This window comes from Papio anubis, chromosome 1 (genome assembly GCF_008728515.1).
Source record: "Papio anubis isolate 15944 chromosome 1, Panubis1.0, whole genome shotgun sequence".
Lineage (NCBI taxonomy): Eukaryota > Metazoa > Chordata > Mammalia > Primates > Cercopithecidae > Papio > Papio anubis.
The window spans coordinates 141,186,310-141,204,917 of NC_044976.1; the positions used below are offsets into that span (position 1 = coordinate 141,186,310).

Sequence of the window (18,608 nt, forward strand, 5' to 3'; positions counted from 1 at the left end):
GTCCGAAACCACATCAAAATTAAAAGCATCTTGCCAACCGCTAATTTCATGGAGAAAGAAACAGTGGGTAACTGGGCATCAGGCATAATCTTATTTATTCACATGGTAGTATTATTCCTTGCAGAATATCCCCACCTTTAAATTTCAAAAAAGCTCTAGGGGTATTTCATCATTATTGATTAAAAGATATGCAGTCTACATACCATTTCACAAAATAATAATTCTCTTATCACTTATGTTTTTGTTGGCCCACGTAAGAACTAGCCAAATTGTTCCTTCAAATGATCCACACACGTGACAAGAACTGTATGAAAGAATTACTCAGCACATAAGTGGTTTTGTTCAGCTATAAAGTGAAATATGCTATATAGCATGTATATGTGAGAGTAGCTGATATTTCAATATATGCCCAATAGTAACATTTGTTAAGGAATACTTCCAAAGCACTTCTTCTGCTCGCTCCTTGATAAAAATATTTGTCAATAATTTTGTGATTGGTTTTACAAGTTTGGTTTCTGATAATTTGCTAAAACATATTGAATTCTGAATATTGCTCCCATGGTTCTGTTCTCCTCTCTACCTTTCGTTATGAAATTCTTCAACATGACAAAGATTATTTTGCAGATATTCTGGAAAACTTAATTAGCTTACCAGAGAGGTCTCTGAGCTTTATTCAAAAACTCACAAAAGTTTAAATGGCTTAGGCCACCATTTGACAACATTTTATATAACAAGTAACACACCAGACATGAGTGGTAAATTGATAATTCATTTAATAAAGTCTAATTTTCAGAATTCAATAATTTAAATTTTTTACCCTTTTCCTGTTTGTGTAAAATCACTGTCCTAGCAAAGCAATTCACATTCTATAAAACTTTAATGCAGCAGTCATCTATTATATAATGACATAATTCTGAGTTGTAGTAAGTCTTGTTTTTATTTTCATTACAGATTTTACTAGTTAGGAAATCACTTCTGAACTACTTAGCCACTTTTGTGAATCTGGAACATAAAATAACACAGTAAAACAATGGAAAATGTAAATTAATAAGTAATACACGGAAGATACAAAAATGTTAGCAGAGATTAACTGCACCCTGGTGACTATAAGCTGAGACAGACTTGACACAAACTTTGCCATCTTTGCATAAATTGATGTGTCCGAGTTTCAAAACTAGTGATATCTCTGAGAAAATGATCCTACAACATTTCAAATTTATGAACTATGAAAAATATTGTTTCATTATTTTGCTTTTCCTTCAACATTAGTAGGCTGCTTGAAAGAACCCCAGGAGGCTGGGTGTGGTGGCTCATGCCTGTAATCCCAACACTTTGGGAGGTCAAGGTGGGTAGACCACGAGGTCAGGAGATTGAGACCATCCTGGCCAACATGGTGAATCCCCGTCTCTATTAAAAAAAAAAAAAAAAAAAAAATTAGCCGGGTGTGGTGCGTGTGCCTGCAGTCCCAGCTACTCAGGAGGCTGAGGCAGGAGAATCCCTTGAGCTTGGGAGGTGGAGGTTGCAGTGAGCCAAGATAGCGCCACTGCACTCCAGCCTAGGCGACAGAGAGAGACTCCGTCTCAAAACAAACAAATAAACAAACAAACAAACAAAACCCAGGAATCACTAGTGTGGTTCATGGACCCTCTTCTAAAATACATTATTATATGAGGCAGAACTAACGCTTTGAAGAAGAAGAACTAAAAATAGCATCTACCTTAAATACTTTGTAACTATGAAAACTAATTAAATTGGATTCCATTAATTCAAAATATGTAATACAAATAATATGAGCATATTATGGGAACAATATTGAAGCCAAAGATACTTAACAATTCCAAAAACCAAACGTGTTTAAGAGCTTTGTATTTTGGCAGTGTTAAGCAGTTGGTGTATCAACTTTAGATTATTTTATCTATCATTGATGTTTGCAAAGGAAGGCAATAATTCCTATAAATATCTGATACACAGAAGAGGGTAAAGGAGAGGGATCAGCTTAAATTCAGATCAAAACAGAACAAATTTACCCAAACACTTCTAGAAGTGAGATTACAATGAATCCTTATTTCATATAAATGTGCGATAATTACCTGCCTTTTAATGAGTATACCTAAGACATGGAAGCAAATTTTACTATCTTTTCCAATGCTAGGGAAAAATGGATTGTTTTACATTCCATTACTTTTTAGGTATGACTGACTGGGAGATGCCACTGCCTAAATGGGAAAGGTCAAATGCTGAATGTTCTAAACACATGAGAGTTAATGAAGACTTGATCTGTTTTTTCTTCAGAACTTCTAAAAGCAAGCAAATCTATGAACATACATGTAAATCACTTAAAAAACAATCACACACACACAGTGTACTGGCTACATTTAGTGAGTCTTCATCTTTATTTTTATTTTCACAGGTTAAAGAAAACAAAATTGTATCATTTTTTATATGCCTATTTGGAAAAGCAATACTTTATCAACAAGATTAGTAGACTATATGACAGAAATTACTTATCATCAAGAAGTATACATTTTAGCTATTCAGATAAAGAAAGCAACATTCAGTCTCATGTTCACATGTTTCAGTAAGTACAACTTTGTTTATACAACCTTGGAAAAGACAAGAGTAGGAGCCGCATTACTGTGTATTCCAGCTAGCACAACAGGCCTGAGTAGTTCTAGATGCCACTTAAAATCACTCAATTTGCTAGGGTAATCCACAGCTAAATACAGGAAAAGTAGAAAAGCTAGGTGAGCCACGGACAGGGACAGTGTACAGTTACAAAGTGTGTGCATTTTAAATGGGTTCCCAGCACACGGGTGGGCAAAGACATATCCCACTGTGGTTCCAGCCCAGTAAAAAACAGCATCTTTGCGTAGCTAATTGGTCCAGGGAAGATGTCTTTTTGTCACTTACACAAATGCATCACGGTTAGCAAAAAGACTGATGCTAGAAGAAGAGACTTTCTCCCAGAAGAAACTTAGAATACATTATCTCACATTCATGGAAAAAATAGAACCCAGCAAAGTTTTCATGTTCTTACTGGGCAGAAATATCAGTGCTATGAAAAGTTAAACTGGTTGTCAAATTTTCAAAAGAATCTCCAATAAGTACAAAGGCAGAGCTCTAAGAAGAAATCTGGGACTGAGCCAAATGAGAAGAAAGTTTGAATAACACAAACCTAAATTTTTAATCTAATGCTACAATCATAGCAGATGTAAGCACAGCATACTAACAATTTCTTATAAGATTCTTTCTGTTTTAGGAATTCAAAGTCGTTTGTGTTAAAATTACATATGTGACAATGGTCCCATTATATTCTAATAAAAGTCACAATGTACATTCTCTCACTCTATACAAACCTATCATATATGGCATAAATGTTAAAACATTCGTTTCATTTTTAAAGTACTAAAATGCACATTGGAGAAAATTCTCTCATTTAAGTAATTAATGAAGTAACATGAAATAGCTTTGGTTTGCTAAGGCAATCTCCGTCCTAACTGCTTTCTTTTCTCTCTATGTTGTTTCATATTTTCATCCTTTAAAGAAACATTCTTATTTTTTACTGTGAGTTATCTGAAAGACTAGTAGTTCTTGTGGAAGAAGGAAGAAGAGCAAATGAAGCAATGAAAGGAAACTCACCTATGAACAATATTAACTTCTAACTAGATTTTTAATTAAAAAGCTTACCAGCAAGGTCTCTGGACTTCATCTGAAAATTCACAAAAGTTTAAACGGCTTAGGCCACCATTTGTCATTTTATATAACAGCTAAGACACCAGATACTATCAGTAAGTGGATTATTCATTTAATATAAATCTAATTTTCAGAGGTCAATTCTGAATACTTGAAAATACTTCAAAATATTTGAATATTTCAAATCCTGAATATGTATGATACAAGGTTTTATTCTATTGAATAGAAGAGATAAATTTCTTTCATATGGTACATGTATTTAAGTATTAGATAGTTTTCAAGCAACTACTTGGTAAGTCATAAACATTACATTTTATATCATGTCTTTTCTTCACATATTGATGAAATGTAGAATTGTAGCTAACAGAAAATTTAGAATGATTTTACAGAACATCATATATTAATGATAAACTCACATTCTAATTACTTATTAAATTAATTAAATACCTTTTGTAGACTGGTAGGATTTAGCTGAGTTTTGTCTATTATTTTCACAGCAACCTAAAAAAAAAAAAGAATCATTAAACTCTGTTTGAAAAATGCATATTTTAATTAATAAAACTTATAAAAAACCCAACTTTTGTTTTATTCCTAACTAGATATCATTTCGCTCTTTTTAGGTATTCACATAATCAGATAGTAACATTTTGATAATTTGGCAGCCTTAGAATATACTCCATTGACCCAAGTCCTTAATCTTTTGATCCTGAGCCAATGAAATGAACGCGTTGCTATTTCTTCTAAGTTTCCTTCTTTAAAGTAAAAATCATCCTGTATCTTAACCTTTTACTCATGATCTTTATAAGCAACAATTATAGGGGGGAATTGGCTTGTAAACTTGCAGTAAGTTAAATATTATGTGAATAAAACAATTCTGCTGGTAGAGAGATTGGATATCCAAGCTCACCTAGAGCAAACTGACAAAACGGACCTGAATATCTAAGGCTCTGCCCCGTATTCCCTGTCTCTGAATGGCTCCTAGGGTCAGAATAGACAGAAGGAACCAAATTCAATGGGAAATGACAATAATATTATATATAGAGCAAAGTGAAAATTTATTCAAAATATTTTTATTGAGTTTTTTTTTTTTTTGAGGCAGGATCCCATTCTGTTGCTAAGGCTGGAATACAGTGGAGCTATCACAGTTCACTGCAGCCTTGACCTCCCGGGCTCAAGTGACCCTCACCTCAAGCTCCCAAGTAGCTGGGACTACAGTTGCACACTACCATGCCTAGCTAATTTTTGTATTTTTTGTAGAGCCGGGGTTTTGCCATGTTGCCCAGGCTGGTCTTGAACTCCTGGCCTCAAGCAATTATGCCCGCCTCAGCCTCCCAAGGTGCTGGGATTGCAGGCATGAGCCACTGCATTGGGCCTGATTAAGATTTTTTTTTAATATAATGTCCTAATCAGATCTAGTAAACGTTATGTAATACAAAATGTTACACGTTTATTAAAATAAAGTCTTTAACCCTAGTATACAGATATATATACACAATGTACATATATGCAAGTATATAAATCCTTACTATATAAATACATATAAGTTAAAACACATGAGATTTTAGAAATCCGATTATCTTATTACCTGAGAAAACCACCCACACAGAAGTACTTGTTCAATGTAGTCTCTAAATACATACAAATTAGCAGGTGACTTTCTACATATTTATACCTAACTTATCTCAAGCAGCGAGAACTTTTGTTCCTGAGGGTTGGGCAGCAATGGAAATCAGAAATGTTCACAGAAATCATATAATGAAAGTCAACATCTGAGGAAAGCTCATCTGCAGCACACCTGATTGATAAGATGCTAATATGTATGAATGATTCTTTTCTAAATATTAAAAGGTCAACCTTTATGCCATGATAAACCTCTGCCTACTAATGTTCCATTCACACATACCCCAGTGTTTACCATATTGAAACTGTCATTTACTCCCAAACATGAGCTATAAGGAAGCTTTAACAAGACTCCAGAGAGGTCCAGGCAGATATTAAAAGGCATTGTGCAAACTTACCTCTCTACCAGTTAGAACGTGTCTTGCCAATTTGACTTTGGCAAAATTTCCCTTCCCTATTGTTTTTTGTAAACGGTAATTTCCAATGTGAGGCTGTTCGTCTGTTGCTGATGTAATGGAGTTTCTACACCGGGGGATGTTCTGTCTGCTACTCGACTTGGTAGGCTGGATGTGCGGTTCAGTATATCCATCCACAGATGTATGCTAAGAAAAAGTTTACAAGATTTCATTGTTAAATTATATTATAAAAGGACAAGTAAAAAGGGTACAAATAATTATCATTACCAATTCTTCAATAACAATATATTGCACTACATCCTTTTAAAGTTTGAGCATTCTATTTATAATTTCTTCCGGACTTCAGCTCCCTTTACCAGGTAGAGTATAATTGCTTAAAACGAAATATTCAGGCCAGGAATGGTGGCTCACGCCTGTAATCCCAGCACTTTCGGAGGCCAAGGCAGGCGGATCACTTGAGGTCAGGAGGTCAGGACCAGCCTGGTCAATATAGTGAAACCCCGTCTCTACTAAAAACACAAAAATTAGCCGGTTGTGGCAGCACATGCCTGTAATCGCAGCTACTTGGGAGGCTGAGGGAGGAGAATCACTTGAACCTGGGAGGCGGAAGTTGCAGTGAGCCAAGATCATGTCAGTGCACTCCAGCCTGGGTGACAGAGCGGGACTCCATCTCAAAAAAATAAAATAAAATGAAATATTCTACATGGCTTTAGGGATATGCTTTCAATTTAAAATTGTAAATAAATATACAGCCAGAAGCCTCACAAACCTTATTATTCCTTATAAAGGTGTTATCTCTTTAGGTTGTGATGACAGTATAGTTCAGGGCTGCTTCATTAAAAAGGCAGAATATCTTTATTGCCAAGACAACCTCATGGGTGTAAATCTCTTTCTCAAAACTAGCCCAGCCATTTGTCATGTTCTTGCTTCCATTTGGGGGCATATAACTCAAAAAACTGACCAATGAGCTGCCTGCCTCAAGTATACCTATAATTCATTCCTGCCCAACCCCCTCACCCAGTTTATCGTGTCCAAGTGAAAGCTATCTATAGTCCTGCCCAGGTCCATAACCTATCCATTGCATCAGTGTTGTTCTGGAGGCAAAGATGTCACTTTGTCTCATGGCCTCACGCTAACCTACAACTGCAATGGATAGCTGATCCTGTTCACCTATGGACTCAGCACCTAAATTCCTAGGTCAAGCTGCCTAACCAGCTCTGTTTCACTAGCTGTGATTGTTCCTATTCTTGTCTAGTTTTGTCTGTATTTGATATACATAAAGTTTCTAGCAGTTTTTGTGAAAATGTTGAATCGCACATGATAAACACAACATCTTTCTCTGGCATCTTAAAAAATTGCTGAAGAAGAGTAAAACAAAATAACAAAGGAAAGGATATCTTTTGTTTGCAAAATAATGCAGAGTTATATTGCCCCATCTATAGGACCAACAGCTTCCTAAAGAATTTTGATCTTAAAGGCAACATTAAAGAGGAATCAATAATTTACCAATCTCATGCAAAGCATGATTCAAAGTCATTTTTCTATTTGTAACTACTTTTTGTTTTATTTTACGATAATTTTTTAAAACTCAGCTCAGGACTAAGGGTTTTTGCTGGGTCTTACACACCTCTGCAGCTTTTGGCCTCATTCTGTGTTAGATGCACTTTGGTGTATTCTCACCACAACCTGTACTTCCACGTATCACAGCATGCTTTCCATTGTGCTATCATTATACATTTACTTGCCTGTCTCCCACCACCCTATTATAAACAATTTTAGGACAGAGATGTTTTCTTTTCATCTTTATACACTCAGCACATTACAGGTTACCAGATACACAGGAACGATTCAATAAAGCAATAGTTTTCACAGTGTTATCCCTGGACCAGCACCATCAGAATCATCTGAGAACTTGTTCAAAATACAAATTCTCTGGTCTTATTCCAGACCTACTGACTATGAAACTCTGTGGGGAGGGTCCAGCACTCCGTGTTTCAACAAGTTCTCCAGGCGATTCTGATGCATGCCAACATTTGAGAACTGCAATGAAAATAATGTAAGGAGGAGTAAAATATAAAGTTACTCACTGGCTCTTGGAGACTTTTCTATTATCTGGGTAGAAACAAGAGATTTTAATTATAGTACTTAATTTCTAAGAGTTAACAGACTGCCATTATATTTCCTACAACTAGTACTTCTCTACCTGAACTTGTTCTGCAGGGAATGCTGACTTCTCCAGTCTTCAAGATGTATCTTTTTTTTTTTTTCTGCGACAGGGTCTTGCTCTGTCACCCAGGCTGGAGTGCAGTGGCATGATCACTGCTCACTGCAGCTTCAAGTGATCCTTCCACTTCAGCCTCTTGAGTAGCTGGGACTACAAGCGTGCACCGCTGCCCCTGGCTACTTTAAAAAAAATTTTTTTTTTTTTGTAGAGATGGAGTCTCATCATGTTGGCCAGGCTGTTCTCAAACTCCTGGGCTCAAGCAATCCTCCCACCTCAGCCTCCCAAAGGGCTGAGACATAGGCATTAGCCACCGCATCTGGCCATTCATCTTTCAAGATTTAATATGAGTACCTCCTCCACACAGCTTTCTATGCCTTTTCACAGAGATAATTATTCCTCTTTTCTGTTGCTACCTATATACCCAATATATACTTCAACTATTAGAACTCTCACACCATCTTCTAAGTACTTGTCCATGGTCTGTGTTTACCGCTGACTTAAAGCTCCTAAAGCCCCATAACTTAATACAGTGTTAGGCACAGATAAGGCATTTGATACATACTAACTAAATTGTAGGGATTTAGGATTCTCATACTCCTGGTACCCTTACAGAATGACTTCTGAGGAATGAGTCCATGCTGTCCAGATCTTTGATGCATATAAAAGCAATATGCATTAAAATACTTGAGATGTAACTCAGCTCCTAATGCTGATTGTAGGCTATATATTGATACTATACCACATTTTGATGGACTGTATTATTAACCCCAAATTTTCACACACTTTGCCATGTAACTTTTCCAGGACCCTCCCACTGAGGGGGGACATACTTTCCTACTCTTTGGGTTCAGTCACATGATTTTTTTTTTTTTTTGGCCAATAAAATGAGTTAGAAATGATGGTAGGCAAGTCCCAACCTAGACTTCAAGAGGTCTTGTTGTGTCTCAACTTGCTTTCTGCCATCACCATAAGAAGGACTTATCCAGGCTGACAGCAGAAGGATGATAAGAAATACATGGAGCAGAGTCACTCCAAGTTAAGCCAAGATTTAATCAACTGCTCCCCAGCTGACTCTGACTCATGAGAAATCATAAATGGTTCTTGGTTTAAGCTACTTAGGTTGGGATGACTTGTTACACAGCAATGTCAGTAGATACACAATGCTATCATTATTTTAAAATTAAAAAGTAAACATAACAGAAAAGGCAAAAACTTATGAACAATTAAAAGATTCTTATCAGACACGTTTACATTTTAGCAGAGTCTAGAAAGAAAGGATGAGAGAGGGAGGGAGGAAGGAAGGAAGGAAAGAAGGAAGGAAGGAAGGAAGGTGAGGAGGAGGAGGGGAGGAGGGAAGGAGAGAAAGAGGAAGGAAAGAAGGAGGGAGGGAAGGAAGGATGGAAGGAAGGGAAGGAGGGAGGGAAGGAGGGAGGGGGGAGGGGGGAAAGGAAGGGGAAGGAGGGGGAAGAGGGAGGGAGGGAAGAAAAAAAAAAGAGGAGCTATATATGGCCAATTCCCTAAGGAGAAACCCTTGATTGTAAGCTGCATGGGAGCAGAATCCTTGATTATTTTGCATCCCCATCACCAAATATGGTGTAACATAGAGATTGGCAAACGATTCTGGAGAAATAATATACCCATGGGTCTACAGGCTGTAGCTAGCCAACCCTTGGTGTAACGTGTCACATTTTGAGATACAGGTTTAAATTGTTTCTCAATGAGTTTTTTTTAAAGATCTCCTAGCTCTCAACATTAAACATGATCATTTATACACAATACATTTATATGTCTTAAATAAAAAATCAGGATATACAGCATATATTTTATATTATATATATTATACATTCTGAATATATTATGTATTCTGATTATAAGATACCCACCAAAACAAATATTTTCAAAAAATTACATGTTTCCTTAGGATTGCTACAGCATCACTTAGGAGGCAACCTTTCCTTGGAAGGACTCTTTGAAGTGCAGTTTGGGATAGCTGATCTCATTTTCCTGATCAACAGCTTAATTCTCAAATAGAAAATGTGGCAAGAATATCAATTCAGCTCATGCTAGATTAAACAGTGAATTTAATTTAGAACTACCTCAACCCTAAGGCTGTTAGACAGAAGAAATTATGTTAGCTCAATTACAGCATGTCTACGAATTTTAATTTCTACCATTATCTGAAAACACAAGTTCCAATCCTGTCATTCTTTCTTCAAGTTTTCCACTTAATCCAGTAGACTGTGAATTCCTTCATTCTTTCTGCAGCAGTGGTAATGTGACCCTAAAGCTTGCCCTGAGTGTGCAGTGCAGTCAAAGTAATCAGAGATAATGATTTCATTAGCTCTTCAGTGCTGCATCCCGTGGAGCACCAGACTCAAATTCCTGAGTAATAAGAGATTTTTCCCCGCCTTTAATACTGACTGAAATGGAGTTCTTCTACTCACTGGCTATACATCCTTGGAAATATATATTTTAAAAATTGCAATGTTTTATGACAGCCACTAAATCTGCTTGATGACTGAATATTCAAATGCTCCTAAAAAGTCAGATCACATATTAGACTTGAAGCCTGTCACAGCTCTGCTCTCAGGACTTTGGAATATGCTAATTTTGCATACCATAACCACCCTTTGGCCAAGTGATATTAGCACCAACACAGGTCACTGCAATTTAGAAACAATAACCACACTTTCGTTTCTCAAAGTCATTTTATTAAAGGAGTAGGAAAGTTCTGCTTCCAACAAAGAATAGTTTGTATCTAACTAAACCTATCAGCAGACAAAAATACAATCTGTAGACAAAATATTAAAAACAACTGTTTGAAGGCTCTGAAGAGCCACAAAAAAGGAAGCAAAGTCTTAAGGGAAGTTGATCACTGAATGAAGAAAAATTTCACAATGTAAAATGTGGGTTGTTACAGTTTTGAGCTGGGGGCAAACTCTGGCCCACCTTGCTCCGTATGACTTAAATACAAGCAGACAGCAATCGTTTTATTGGCTAAAAAGGAGTCTGAGGATAGGCTTGGGAGCTCACAATATGACTGGAAAGTGAGAGAGAAAACCTTGGGAAAAATGAAGTCATGAAGAAGAAAATGAAATCTGTATATTAATTGTGGGTGCTTTGCTAAGTCCCAAACTATGTACAAGCAAGAGAACCTCTAAGGAACACATTAGAACAAGGTAGTTAAAAATGTAAGTTAATGAAGTAGGTATTTGGCCTGTTCACCAAAAGGAGGCTGAATTTGAAGTTTGAGTCAAGCCAAATTAACTGTCTGCTAAAGCAAAAATCAACACTTCAGAAGATAATTAAATTCAGAGTCTCTGTAGAGTATCAATAAAAATGTTCAGTATGTAAGTAAAACTTACTAGACACATGAAGGAACAGACAAATATGATTCATTGTCAAGAGAAACAATAGTTAACAGAAACAGACCCCAAGATGATCCAGAAGTTGGAATCGATAGGCCAGAACTTTAAAGCAGATATTATAAATACATTTTTTAAAGTAAAGGAAAATATGGTCACAAAGAACAAGTATATGGAAAATGTTAGCTGAAAAATTAAAATGATCATAAAAAGACAAATGGCAATTCTAGAACTAAATACTACAATATTTAAAAAGAAAAATTCATTGGATAAAATTACAGTAGACTGCAAAGAAAAAAGGGTCAATGAACTTGAAGACAGATTAATAAAATTTAGCCAATCTTAACAACTGAGACACAGGAAGACTGAATAAAAATAAAGCCTCAGCCGGGCGTAGTGGCTCATGCCTGTAATCCCAGCACTTTGGGAGGCCGAGGCAGGTGGATCATGAGGTCAGGAGATTGAGACCATACTGGCTAACATGGTGAAACTCCATCTCTACTAAAAATACAAAAACTTAGCTGGGCATGGTGGCAGATGCCTGTAGTCCCAGCTACTCAGCGGCTGAGGCAGAAGAACGGTGTGAACCCAGGAGGCGGAGTTTGCTGTGAGCCCCGATCGTGCCACTGCACTCCAGCGTGGGTGACAGAGTGAGACTCCGTCTCAAATAAATAAATAAATAAATAAATAAATAAAGTCTCTACGATCTGTGGTGGGTCAATGTCACATAAACTGTTACATATATAAATGGGGCCCAGAGAAGGAATAAAAGAAAATACGGTGGAAAAAAAGAACTTGAGGTAATAATGGCCATACAATTCCTCCAAACTGTAAATTCTAAGAAGGATAAATACCAAGGAAAAAAAAAACAACCCAGTGTAGAAGATCACTGTCAAATTGCTGAAACCATGCTTAGAGGAAAACAAAAACCTTAAAAGGAGTCAGGGAAAAATGACACGTTCACATACAGGGATAACAATACAAATGGCAACTCACTTCTCATTAATCAACAATGGAAGTCAGATGACAACATTTTTAAAGTGCTACAGAAAAATCAAATGCAAGCCAAAATTTATTACCTAGTGAAAACATTCCTCAAAAAAGGCAAAAAAGACATTTTTAGATTAACAAAAACTGAAAGAATTTGTTGCCAACAGACATACACTATAAAAAATGCTAAAGAAATGAAAGTAACCATAGAGGGTAAAATGAATCTACACAAATGAATAAAGAGCTCTGGAACTAGAAAATATGTGGAATACAAAACAGTATACATTTTTCCATCTCTTCATTTATTTAAAAGACATTATGACTCTTCAAAGCAAAGAATAATACTGTAAGTGGAACTTATAAGCAGAAGTAAGAATATGTGAAAACAAAACTACAGAGATTTCAGCATTACTCTCTCAATAGCTGAAAGAACAACTATACATGAAAAAACAACTGCCAGGCGTGGTGGCTCATGCCTGTAATCCCAGCACTTCAGGAGGCCAAGGCGGGCAGATCATCTGAGGTTGGGAGTACGAGACCAGCCTGACCAACATGGAGAAACCTCGTCTCTACTAAAAATACAAAAAAATTAGCTGGGCGTGGTGGCACATGCCTGTAATCCCAGCTACTTGGGAGGCTGAGGCAGAAGAATCGCTTAAACCCGGGAGGGCAGAGGTTGCCGTGAGCAGAGATTGCACCATTGTACTCCAGCCCGGGCAAAAAGACCGAAATTCTGTCTCAAAAAAAAAAAAAAAAAGAAAAGAAAGGAAAGAAAGAAAAGAAAAAACAGTAAGGACACACAAAATCTGAACAACACTATCAAGTTATGGAAGGTTACAGATTTCTTAAAGCACATGGTTCTTAAGTTCTAAGTCAAGAACCCTTCTCTAGATCTCTTAAGCTCTTCCCATAGATATTTTAGTTCTCTTTAGAGTGACAACGTTGTCTTTTCATCAAAGGATAACCTAAAGAACAGCTACTTTGCCGGCTGCAGTGGTGTTTGCCTGTGGTCCCAGCTACTCAGGAGGCAGGTGAGAGGACCGCTTGAGCCCAAAAGTTCTGGGCTGTAGTACACTATGTTGACCTGGTGTTTGCACCAAGTTCAGCAACAATATGGTGACCTCCTGGGAGTGTACCACCAGGTTGCCTAAGGAGGGATGAACCAGCCCTGGTCAGAAACAGAGCAGGTAAAAACACCCATGTTGAACAATAGTGGGACTGCACCTGTGAAAAGTCACTGCATTCCAGCCTGGGCAACATAGTGAGACCCTGTCTCTAAAGAAACAAAAAATGAAAATAAAAAAGAACAGTTACATCTCTATAGGAACATGGCTGAAGATACATTAATAATAATTAATACCTACTTCATAAGGATCCAAGCAACGAATCTGCCTGAGTTTAGTTGTTGGAAATATTTCTCTGACCTGGTACACTTCCTTTATTGTATTATTATACAATAATGTCTCCCTCTTTCCCCTGTTTTGACATTTCAAGGTGACTTTTCATATTAAATAGTACAATGGTGGATGTTGTCAGTGACGCTACTTTTATGAGTGACAAAAATATTTTAACAGCTGGAAAAGAATGCTTATGAAACATAGAAGACCTGTGATTCTCCTCCTCTATGTTCCTACTGCACTTGACACATTCTTTTACATAATACTTACAACCTTACAATGAAACTACCTTATTTTTTTAAGCCATGTTCTATGAAACTGTGAGCTTTTAAATTGTCAAGTACTACGTCTTTTACATTCATTATCATCCAATATAGTGACTAGTACATGAATGAACCCACTAAATACGTTATCTTCTATTGTTAAGTACTCAACTTAAATCCTTCTGCAAACTGGCCAATAACTATTTTATCTGGTTCTTTAAAATCAACAAAACTAGAAGTCCTCAACAAAATGCAACTTAATTACAAAGAAAAAAATCAATTTTATTTGATATTATCAGAGCTTATTTCAATGAGATGTCAATAAATTTGATAAGATAGTCACATACCTATTTCCAAAAACATAAAACACAAAAATATAAGGTCTAACAATGGAAAAAGAAAAAGTTATTGAAATAAATTGCCACTAAAACCTTCCGACAGCTACCACGCGATGCACAGCATAAATCCAAAGGGAGAAGTTGTACAATATGTTCCTGCCTGCCCTTATTGAGCAAGTGTGCAATTTTCCAAATATTCATATTGCAAGTACCCTTTTACCTGGTTTGTTTTTAGGTACCAGAAATGGGTTCAGTTTTAAAACCTAAATAGTATGATAATAATGAAGAAAAGTAGCCAATATAGTTTATTAATAGAGATCCAAGGAACCTAAATGAAATATTAGCTGATATCACCAGTAACATATTAAACAATTATCACTTCAATTAAGTAGGTGTATGATCAGAAGGCAAAGTTAACTCTATACAAGAAAAATATTACAATTTACTGCTTCGACTTGAAAAACATTGAGTTGTACTAAGTGAGATAAACCATAAAAACAGAAACAAGAGTATCCCATCAAACACCTTTATTCAACAAAGTAGCACTACTAGATATATCAGCAATGCTTCTTAAGAACATATATATATATATATATATATATATATGGAAAAGATTTATTTGTATTATCTTTCTGCAGCTGGCATAAATATAAACCTAGAAAATCCAAGTAAATCAATAAAGTATCTTTTGGAGGTTCAAAAAGTTGTAAGAGACAGGAAACATCCTTAATAATTACTACATTCTGAGAAAAATCACTGGGTTAACTCTTCATTCATCCTTTCATATTCAGCTTAGACATCACTTCCCAGGAAATGCCACACATCATTATTGGAGTTTCTACTCCTTCTTCATCTAAGTCAGGTTCAGTGTCACATTTGGTCTTTCTATTGTTATTTCTAGCACTGCACTGTTCCAAAATTTTTAATTAATTTTTATGAAATGATATATTGTTCACCATTGCTTTTTTACATCCTTCCACTTCTCTTAGATTTACTTTTTCTAGTTTGTAAAATTTTTTTCAGATAGGTGTGTAGGTGATATACTTTCTGAATCTTTACAGCTACTAATTTTTGTTTCAACTTCACATGTAAACGACAATTCCATTAGATCCAGAACAGGTACAAAGGAACATTCTTCCAGTTACTCCTGGACTTATTTCAGAAGGTTGAACCTTTTAGAAACATGATTTACTTATATCTATAAAAACATCACAAATTGTGACCCCTGAATGACAAAACAATGAAAGACAGAAGAAATCCTACAGAAGTTCCAGGTGAAAAAAACTTTTTACAAAACCTTTGTCTAAGGAATAGACCTAAATGCAAAGGAGAATATGTGATATGTCAGTGTGAAATTTAGCACTTCATATCAATGAAGAAGTAATAAATTATTCAACAAATAGTATTGGAACAGCTAGAAAAAATAAAGCTGAATATCTAGGAGTGAGGTATCACTCTTTACTCCAAAATACATTCACAATCGGTTAAGAATATAAATGTAAAAACAAACAGAAAAAAACACAAAGATGAAGAAACCACAAAAGTACCAGAAGAAAGAATCAACAGTTCAGCAAATGTTTTTTAGTCTCAGCATGGGAAATGCCTCTCTAAGTATAACATAAAATAAAAGTCACTAAAAAAGTTTAATAAATGTGACATCACAAATTTAAAAGACAGTAGTTGATTTTTCAAAAAACTCTCCTTATTTCAGAGCAAAGAGGCAGACAATAAATTGAGAAAAAATATTTGTAATATATGGCAGGCAAATGGTTAATTTTAAAATACTAAACCTTCCATAAGTCAATTTTTTAAATGGGCAAATATGAATGTGCACAGGAGGTATACAGATATTTCACAGAAAAGGACATATATGTGACTTTCAAACATATGAAGTCAATCATAAGTGAAATATAAATTAAAGTTACAATAAAATCTATTTTTCATCTATCAGATTACAATGATTAGAGTTTGACAGCATTTGTTGGTGATGGTATAGAACTAGGCATACTTATGTATCATTGGTCACAGTGAAAATTGACACAAATTCTATGTATAGGAGGAGTTGGGAGACAACTATCAAATACATTCCCACAGTCCTTGGGCTAGAAATTTTACTTCCAGTAATATGTTTTACAGACATAGTCACAAATGAGTGTAAAGATGAACACATGCAATATTTACTGTAGCACTGTTTGTAACAGCAAAAACAGAAGCAAGCACAAACGTCCATCAATAGGAAGCTGGTTATGTATGTATGGTATGTTCTTTGTAAATGTGTATATGTGTACATGTGCCTCCATGCACATGCTTCAATAAGCACAGACTATCTCCAGAAGGTTACACAAGACACAGAAGAGAAAGCAGTTACCTCCAGAAAAGGGAGCTAGGGGACTGGGAAACAGAAGTAGAGGGAACATTTTCTTTTTCTAACGTATATTTTTAAGTATTTGGAATATTGTTCTAAATGCACATATATTAACTATTCAATATGACGGAACAAGTGATTTTTTTTTTTTTTTTTTTTTTTTTGAGACAGAGTCTCGCTCTGTCGCCAGCCTGGAGTGCAGTGGTGTGATCTCGGCTCACTGCAACCTCCGCCTCCTGGGTTCAAGCGATTCTCCTGCCTCGGCCTCCCGAGTAGTTGGGACTTCAGGCATGTGCCACTACGCCCACCTAATTTTTTTTGTATTTTTAGTAGAGACGGGGTTTCAACAAGTGATTTTTTTAAAAAAAATTAGCCTAAGAGGCTGGGCAAAGGGAAGAGGGACCCACCATTTATTAAATGTCCACTATGTACCATACATTGTGTTAGATTGAATAATGTACCCAAATTCAACTCAATAGCTATTCACATTATTGGTATTCAAACTCAGCCATTTATTGCTATAAACCTAGCTGTAGATATGTTTTTAAAAATTTAAACTTGAAATACAGCTTTGAGGGCAAATGGTAGAATGGCAGTACATGTATATAACCTTCTTGAGAACCCACTGGAAAAAAAATAGGGTTGGAAAGAAACAACCTATAGTATAATAAGAATGCAACTACAACCCCATTCCTCAAACTTCAAGTAAAGTAAAAAGTGGTAAGTGAACAGTTTCAGTAAACCCTTACTAATAACTCCTAACTAGGAGGGATGATGATAGGGTGCGTAGAAGACCACAGAAGAAACACGGCGAACAAGCTACTCAGCCCCTGAAAGAAGTACTATATTGAAGAACATCCTACCTTTCTCCAACTCAATTTCGTAACTAGTAAACAGGATAGCAAATCTGCTCATTCTGGAAATAAAGGTCAAAATTCAAGAAGCATTCTCTAATGGACTAGATGTGACTTCAAGACCCTTAAAATTTAGTGAAACTGTTCTAAGGAATTAAACCTTAGCCAAGGTTACCTGAGGCAACCCCAACCACCACCACAATCTCTCTCCTCTTACCTCATCATTTCCTTCAAACTACTGAAGAAATGAAAAGAGAATATGAATCTATTAACACATGCTCAGCTGTCAGCTCAAGTTCTATTTACATTTAATGGGAGGTAAATCAAGGATAATCCACCTATGTTATTCTTGAGCAAACAGCAAATCTGGATAAAATTCCCCATTCAAAGGATGAACTATATGGAAAATATTCCAACATGGTACCTATGTATAGATATTGTGTGGTGGAGAAAAGGAATACCAGATTTAAAAAAAAAATACTATGGTAAAAGAATTACTCCAGAAAACAGGAAAGAAAAAAACATTTTAGATAAACCTCTTCTACAACATTCAAAAAATAAAACCAAACTAAAGAAAAAAGTAATCTTAGAATATTTCAAACAAAATAAACAAATTAAGTGACCTTTGAACCATATTTTGTATAGCCTTAATAAAATAAACTTTTAGGCAAAAAAATTTATATATCATCCAGTAGTCTTATTAATAGTAATATTATTAAAACTATATTTTCTATCTGAATATATACATATAAAGACAAACCAAGTAAGTAATTATATATTAAAATTATAAAAATTTTCAGGATAAAATCAAAGTAAAAATCCTGTAATATTAAATTTGAAGTAGAAATATCAGCATGAACTCATGACTCACGCGTTTTTACCAAAATGTCTATTTCCTGAATGTGGATGAAAGAGGTCTCAAAACACAGACAACGCAGTAACAATGGCACCCTCTTTAGAGAAATGCCTGAGTCTAGGTCTGGGGGCAGGAGATTTACCAGATAAACCTGGGACACCGTGTGCCAGAAGGAAGAACACTGGCAATTATTAATGAAATTATGTCAAAAAGACACAGAAGCTGGC

At 35.8% G+C, this 18,608-nt stretch overlaps 1 protein-coding gene across 4 annotated transcripts in view; it reads right to left on the bottom strand.

The window, feature by feature from the left end:
* The window catches only part of MARK1 (microtubule affinity regulating kinase 1), a 143,134-nt gene that overhangs the window by 79,247 nt on the left and 45,279 nt on the right, over positions 1–18,608 (bottom strand). For all 4 annotated transcript variants that reach the window (XM_031655593.1, XM_021927071.2, XM_031655594.1 and 1 more), the window contains exons 2-3: positions 5,712–5,915; positions 4,141–4,194 (exon numbers count right to left, since the gene is read on the bottom strand). In XM_031655593.1, the coding sequence (XP_031511453.1) occupies positions 4,141–4,194; positions 5,712–5,915 (258 nt within the window). The remainder of the gene's footprint in view (positions 1–4,140; positions 4,195–5,711; positions 5,916–18,608) is intronic.